The 7830-nt window shown below is 74.4% G+C and overlaps 1 protein-coding gene across 1 annotated transcript; it reads left to right on the top strand.

Moving 5' to 3' along the window:
• Positions 1 to 870: 870 nt before the first annotated feature.
• Positions 871 to 7625, top strand: LOC135566686 (spidroin-2-like). The gene is made up of 10 exons (XM_065014329.1): positions 871 to 1158; positions 2076 to 2237; positions 2320 to 2605; positions 3117 to 3299; positions 3507 to 4116; positions 4243 to 4406; positions 4529 to 4922; positions 4977 to 5247; positions 5672 to 5825; positions 7357 to 7625. Exons 1-10 carry the CDS (start codon positions 871 to 873, stop codon positions 7623 to 7625), a joined length of 2781 nt encoding a protein of 926 aa, XP_064870401.1.
• Positions 7626 to 7830: the final 205 nt, after the last annotated feature.

Here is a 7830-nt window from a genome sequence, read left to right as displayed (position 1 = left end):
CGACGGCGGCGGCAGCAGCAGCAGCAGCGGCACGCCGGCGACACGGCAACGACGACGGCAGCCCAGCGACGGCGGCAGCAGCAGCAGCGGCACGGGCGGCAACGGCAACGACGACAGCCCAGCGACGGCGGCGCAGCAGCAGCAGCAGCGGCACGGGCGGCAACGGCAACGACAATCAGCCCAGCGACGGCGGCAGCAGCAGCAGCAGCAGCAGCGGCAACGGCAACGACAGCCTCCAGCGACGCCCAGCCCACGGTAACGCAACGACAGCAGCAGCAGCAGCAGCGGCACGGGCGGCAACGGCAACGACCCAGCGACGCGAGCGCGGCGGCAGCAGCAGCAGCACGGCGGCAACGGCAACGACAGCAGCCCAGCGACGGCGGCAGCAGCAGCAGCAGCGGCACGGGCGGCAACGGCAACGACAGCAGCCCAGCGACGGCGGCGGCAGCAGCAGCAGCACGGGCGGCAACGACGACGCAGCCCAGCGACGGCGGCGGCAGCAGCAGCGGCACGGGCGGCAACGGCAACGAACGACAGCGGCACGGGGCGGCAACCAGCGACGGCGGCGGCGGCAGCAGCAGGGCACGGGCGGCAACGACGACAGCAGCCCAGCGACGGCGGCAGGCAGCAGCAGCGGCACGGGCGGCAACGGCAACGACAGCACAGCCCAGCGACGGCGGCGGCAGCAGCAGCGGCATGGGCGGCAACGGCAACGACAGCAGCCCAGCGACGGCGGCGCAGCAGCAGCAGCACGGGCGGCAACGGCAACGACACAGCCCAGCGACGGCGGCGGCAGCAGCAGCAGCAGCAGGGCGGCAACGGCAACGACACGCAGCAAAAGCAGCGACGGCAACGGCGGCAGCAGCAGCGATGGGTGGCAACGGCAACGACAGCAGCCCAGCGACGGCGGCGGCAGCAGCAGCGGTGGTACGGGCGGCAACGAACGATAGCAGCCCAGCGACGGCGGCGGCAGCAGCAGCAGCGGCATGGGCGGCAACGGCAACGATAGCATCCAGCGACGGCGGCAGCAGCAGCAGCGGCACGGGCGGCAACGAACGACAGCAGCCCAGCGACGGCGGGCGGGGCAGCAGCAGCAGCACGGCGCAGCAGCAACGGCAACGACGAGCAGCCCAGCGACGGCGGCGGCAGCAGCAGCAGGCACGGGCAGCAACGACGACAGCAGCCCAGCGACGGCGGCGGCAGCAGCAGCAGCACGGGCGGCAACGACGATAGCAGCCCAGCGACGGCGGCGGCAGCAGCAGCAGGCACGGGCGGCAACGGCAACGATTAGCAGCCCAGCGACGGCGGCGGCAGCAGCAGCGGCACGGGCGGCAACGGCAACGATAGCAGCCCAGCGACGGCGGCGGCAGCAGCAGCGGCGTACGGGCGGCAACGACAGTAGCAGCCCAGCGAGCGACGGCGGCGGCAGCAGCAGCGGCAATGGGCAGCAACGGCAACGACAGCAGCCCAGCGACGGCGGCGGCAGCAGCAGCAGCAGCGGGCGGCAACGGCAACGACGACAGCCCAGCGACGGCGGCGGCAGCAGCAGCGGTACGGGCGGCAACGGCAACGATAGCAGAGCGACGGCGGCGGCAGCAGCAGTGGTACGGGCAGCAAACGACAGCCCAGTGACGGCCGGCAGACGGCGGCGGCAGCAGCAGCGGCATGGGCGGCAACGGCAACGACGACAGCCCAGCGACGGCGGCGGCAGCAGCAGCGGCAGGGCGGCAACGGCAACGACAGCAGCCCAGCGACGGCGGCGGCAGCAGCAGCGGCATGGGGCAACGGCAACGACAGCAGCCCAGCGACGGGCGGCAGCAGCAGCAGCATGGGCACGGGCGGCAACGACGACAGCAGCCCAGCGACGGCGGCGGCAACAGCAGCGGCACGGGCGGCAACGACGACAGCAGCCCAGCGACGGCGGCGGCAGCAGCAGCGGCATGGGCAAACGAACGACAGCAGCCCAGCGACGGCGGCGGCAGCAGCAGCAGCGGCACGGGCGGCAACGGCAACGACAGCAGCCCAGCGACGGCGGGCGGCAGCAGCAGCGGCACGGGCGGCAACGGCAACGACAGCAGCCCAGCGACGGCGGCGGCAGCAGCAGCGGCACGGGCGGCAACGGCAACGACGACAGCCTTAGCCCAGCGACGGCGGCAGCAGCAGCAACGACGTACGGGCGGGCAACGGCAACGACAACAGACAGCCCAGCGACGGCGGCGGCAGCAGCAGCGGCACGGGCAACGGCAACGGCAACGACAGCAGCCCAGCGACGGCGGCGGCAGCAGCAGCGGCAGCGGGCGGCAACGGCAACGACAACAGCCCAGCGACGGCGGCGGCAGCAGCAGCGGCAATGGGCGGCAACGGCAACGACAGCAGCCCAGCGACGGCAAGCAGCAGCGGCATGGGCGGCAACGGCAACGACAGCAGCCCAGCGACGGCGGCAGCAGCAGCAGCGGCACGGGCGGCAACGGCAACGACAGCAGCCCAGCGACGGCGGCGGCAGCAGCAGCGGCACGGGTGGCAAATGGCAACGACGAGCAGCCCAGCGACGGCGGCAGCAGCAGCAGCACGGGGCGGCAACGGCAACGACGACAGCCCAGCGACGGCGGCGGCAGCAGCAGCGGCACGGGCGGCAACGGCAACGACAGCAGCCCAGCGACGGCGGCGGCAGCAGCAGCGGCAGTGGGCGGCAACGGCAACGACAGCAGCCCAGCGACGGCGGCGGCAGCAGCAGCGGTACGGGCGGCAACGGCACGATAGCAGCCCAGCGACGGCGGCGGCAGCAGCAGCGGCACGGGCGGCAACGGCAACGACAGCAGCCCAGCGACGGCGGCGGCAGCAGCAGCGGCACGGGCGGCAACGACGACAGCAGCCCAGCGACGGCGGCGGCAGCAGCAGCGGCACGGGCGGCAACGAACGACAGCAGCCCAGCGACGGCGGCGGCAGCAGCAGCAGGCACGGGCGGCAACGACGACAGCAGCCCAGCGACGGCGGCGGCAGCAGCAGCGGCACGGGCGGCAACGGCAACGACGACAGCAGCCCAGCGACGACGGCGGCAGCAGCAGCAGCGGCACGGGCGGCAACGGCAACGATTAGCAGCCCAGCGACGGCGGCAGCAGCAGCAGCAGCAGCGGGCGGCAACGGCAACGACAGCAGCCCAGCGACGGCGGCAGCAGCAGCGGCAACGGCGGCAACGATACAGCAGCCCAGCGACGGCGGCAGCAGCAGCAGGCAGCAGGTGGCGGGCGGCAACGAACGACAGCCCAGCGACGGCGGCGGCAGCAGCAGCGGCACGGGCGGCAACGAACGACAGCAGCCCAGCGACGGCGGCGGCAGCAGCAGCGGCAGCGGGTGGCAACGGCAACGACAGCAGCCCAGCGACGGCGGCGGCAGCAGCAGCGGCACGGGCGGCAACGGCAACGACAACAGCCCAGCGACGGCAGCAGCAGCAGCAGCAACGGGCGGCAACGGCAACGACGGCAGCAGCCCAGCGACGGCGGCGGCAGCAGCAGCAGGCAGTGGGCGGGCAACGGCAACGACAGCAGCCCAGCGACGGCGGCGGCAGCAGCAGCAGCACGGGCGGCAAACGGCAACGACAGCAGCCCAGCGACGGCGGCAGCAGCAGCAGCAGGGCAACGGCACGACGGGGCGGCAACGGCAACGACAACGACAGCCCAGCGACGGCGGCAGCAGCAGCAGCAGCAGCGGCACGGGCGGCAACGGCAACGACAGCAGCCCAGCGACGGCGGCGGCAGCAGCAGCAACGGCACGACAGGGCGGCAACGAACGACAGCAGCCCAGCGACGGCGGCGGCAGCAGCAGCGGCACGGGCGGCAACGGCAACGACAGCAGCCCAGCGACGGCGGCAGCAGCAGCGGCATGGGCGGCAACGAACACCCAGCGACGGCGGCAGCAGCGGCAACGGCAGCAGCAGCGGCAACGGCAACGACGACAGCCCAGCGACGCGGCGGCAGGCAGCAGCAGGGCACGGGGCGGCAACGACAACGATTGCAGCAGCCCAGCGACGGCGGCAGGCAGCAGCAGGGGCAGCGGGGGCGGCAACGGCAACGACAACAGCCCAGCGACGGCGGCGGCAGCAGCAGCAGGCAGCGGGCGGCAACGACGACAGCAGCAGCGACGGCGGCGGCAGCAGCAGCGGCGGCACGGGCGGCAACGGCAACGACAGCAGCCCAGCGACGGCGGCGGCAGCAGCAGCGGCATGGGCGGCAACGGCAACGACAGCAGCCCAGCGACGGCGGCGGCAGCAGCAGCAGCAGCAGCGGCAACGGCAACGACAGCAGCCCAGGCAGCGGCGCGACGGCGGCGGCAGCAGCAGCGGCAGCAACGGCAACGACGCCCAGCAGCCAGCAGCGACGGCAGCAGCAGCAGCGGCACGGGCGGCAACGGCAACGACAGCAGCCCAGCGACGGCGGCGGCAGCAGCAGCGGCACGGGCGGCAACGGCAACGACAGCAGCCCAGCGACGGCGGCAACAGCAGCAGCGGCACGGGCGGCAACGGCAACGACAGCACCCAGCGACGGCGGCAGAGCAGCGGCGGCGGCGGCAGCAGCAGCAGGCAGGCGGGCAACGGCGGCACGACGACAGCCCAGCGACGGCGGCGGCAGCAGCAGCGGCACGGGCGGCAACGGCAACGACAGCAGCCCAGCGACGGCGGCAGGCAGCAGCAGCGGTACGGGCGGCAACGACAACGACGAGCAGCGATTTAGCGACGGCGGCGGCAGCAGCAGCGGCACGGGCGGCAACGAACGACAGCAGCCCAGCGACGGCGGCGGCAGCAGCAGCGGCAGCAGGGCGGGCGGCAACGACATAACAGCCCAGCGACGGCGGCGGCAGCAGCAGCAGCGGCACGGGCGGCAACGGCAACGACAGCAGCCCAGCGACGGCGGCAGCAGCAGCAGGCAGTAGCCCAGCGACGGGCGGCAACGGCAACGACAGCAGCCCAGCGACGGCGGCAGGCAGCAGCAGCAGCGGCACGGGCGGCAACGGCAACGACAGCAGCCCAGCGACGGCGGCAGCAGCAGCAGCAGCAGCGGGGGCGGCAACGGCAACGATAGCAGCCCAGCGATTTGGCAGCGAGCGGCGGCGGCAGCAGCAGCGGCGGGCGGCAGCAACGGCAACGACAGTAGCCCAGCGACGGCGGCGGCAGCAGAGCAGCGGCACGGGGCGGCAACGAACGACAGCAGCCCAGCGACGGCGGCGGCAGCAGCAGCGGCACGGGCGGCAACGGCAACGACAGCAGCCCAGCGACGGCGGCGGCAGCAGCAGCAGCAGCAGGGCGGCAACGGCAACGACAGCAGCCCAGCGACGGCGGCGGCAGCAGCAGTGGCACGGGCGGCAACGGCAACGACAGCAGCCCAGCGACGGCGGCGGCAGCAGCAGCGGCACGGGCGGCAACGGCAACGACAGCAGCCCAGCGACGGCGGCGGCAGCAGCAGCGGCACGGGCGGCAACGGCAACGACAGCAGCCCAGCGACGGCGGCGGCAGCAGCAGCGGCACGGGCGGCAACGGCAACGACAGCAGCCCAGCGACGGCGGCAGCAGCAGCAGCAGTGGCACGGGCGGCAACGGCAACGACAGCAGCCCAGCGACGGCGGCAGCAGCAGCAGCGGCACGGGCGGCAACGGCAACGACAGCAGCCCAGCGACGGCAGCGGCAGCAGCAGCAGGCAACGGGCGGCAACGGCAACGACAGCCCAGCGACGGCGGCCAGCGACGGCGGCAACGGCAGCAGCAGCGGCACGGCAACGAGGGTACGGCAACGGCAACGACAGCAGCCCAGCGACGGCGGCGGCAGCAGCAGCGGCGGTACGGGCGGCAACGGCAACGACAGCAGCCCAGCGACGGCGGCAGCAGCAGCGGCGGCGGGCGGCAACGGCAACGACAGCAGCCCAGCGACGGCGGCGGCAGCAGCAGCGGCACGGGCGGCAACGACGACAGCAGCCCAGCGACGGCGGCAGCAGCAGCGGCAGCGGGCGGCAACGGCAACGACAGCAGCCCAGCGACGGCGGCGGCAGCAGCAGCGGCACGGGCGGCAACGGCAACGACAGCAGCCCAGCGACGGCGGCGGCAGCAGCAGCGGCACGGGCGGCAACGGCAACGACAGCAGCCCAGCGACGGCGGCGGCAGCAGCAGCAGGGCACGGGCGGCAACGGCAACGACAGCAGCCCAGCGACGGCGGCGGCAGCAGCAGCAGGCGGCACGGGCAACGCAACGACGATAGCAGCCCAGCGACGGCGGCAGCAGCAGCAGCGGCACGGGCGGCAACGGCAACGACAGCAGCCCAGCGACGGCGGCGGCAGCAGCAGCAGCAGGGCGGCAACGGCAACAGCAGCAGCAGCAACGACGAGCGACGGCGGCAGCAGCAGCAGCACGGGCGGCAACGGCAACGACAGCAGCCCAGCGACGGCGGCAGCAGCAGCAGCAGGCACGGGCGGGCGGCAACGGCAACGACAGCAGCCCAGCGACGGCGGCGGCAGCAGCAGCGGCACGGGCGGCAACGGCAACGACAGCAGCAGCGACGGCGGCGGCGGCAGCAGCAGCAGCGGCAGGGCGGCAACGGCAACGACAGCAGCCCAGCGACGGCGGCAGCAGCAGCAGGCACGGGCGGCAACGGCAACGACAGCAGCCCAGCGAGCAGCGCAGCAGCAGCAGCGGCACGGGCGGCAACGGCACGACAGCAGCCCAGCGACGGCGGCGGCAGCAGCAGGGCACGGGCGGCAACGGCAACGACAGCAGCCCAGCGAGGCGGCAGCAGGCAGCAGCGGCAGCGGCAAACGGCAACGACAGCAGCCCAGCGACGGCGGCGGCAGCAGCAGCAGCAGCAACGATGATGGGCGGCAACGGCAACGACAGCAGCCCAGCGACGGCGGCGGCAGCAGCAGCGGCAGCGGGCGGCAACGGCAACGACAGCAGCCCAGCGACGGCGGCAGGCAGCAGCAGCGGCACGGGCGGCAACGGCAACGACAACAGCCCAGCGACGGCGGCGGCAGCAGCAGCAGGCAGCGGGCGGCAACGACGACGAGCAGCCCAGCGACGGCGGCGGCAGCAGCAGCAGCGGGCGGCAACGGCAACGACAACAGCCCAGCGACGGCGGCGGCAGCAGCAGCAGCAACGGCAACGGCGGCAACGGCAACGACAACAGCCCAGCGACGGCGGCGGCAGCAGCAGCGGCAGGCGGCAGGGGCGGCAACGGCAACGACGCAGCCCAGCGACGGCGGCGGCAGCAGCAGCGGCACGGGCGGCAACGGCAACGACAACAGCCCAGCGACGGCGGCAGCAGCAGCAGCGGCACGGGCGGCAACGGCAACGACGAGCAGCCCAGCGACGGCGGCAGCAGCAGCAGCGGTACGGGGGGCGGCAACGGCAACGACGCAGCCCAGCGACGGCGGCGGCAGCAGCAGCAGCGAACGGCGGCGGGCAGCAACGACAACGACAGCAGCCCAGCGACGGCGGCGGCAGCAGCAGCAGCAACGGGCGGACGGCAACGGCAACGAACGACACAGCAGCCCAGCGACGGCGGCAGGCAGCAGCAGCGGCACGGGCGGCAACGGCAACGACGAAGCGATTGCCCAGCGACGGCGGCGGCAGCAGCAGCGGCAACGATGACGGGCGGCAACGGCAACGACGAGCAGCCCAGCGACGGCGGCGGCAGCAGCGGCGGCACGGGCGGCAACGGCAACGACGACAGCCCAGCGACGGCGGCGGCAGCAGCAGCGGCAACGGGCGGCAACGGCAACGACAGCAGCCCAGCGACGGCGGCGGCAGCAGCAGCGGCAACGGGCGGCAACGGCAACGACAGCAGCCCAGCGAC

This window comes from Oncorhynchus nerka, unplaced genomic scaffold (assembly GCF_034236695.1).
Source record: "Oncorhynchus nerka isolate Pitt River unplaced genomic scaffold, Oner_Uvic_2.0 unplaced_scaffold_3762, whole genome shotgun sequence".
NCBI classification, from domain to species: Eukaryota; Metazoa; Chordata; class Actinopteri; order Salmoniformes; family Salmonidae; genus Oncorhynchus; species Oncorhynchus nerka.
Note: the sequence above shows the minus strand (reverse complement) of the source record. Positions and strands in the feature narration are given on the sequence as shown.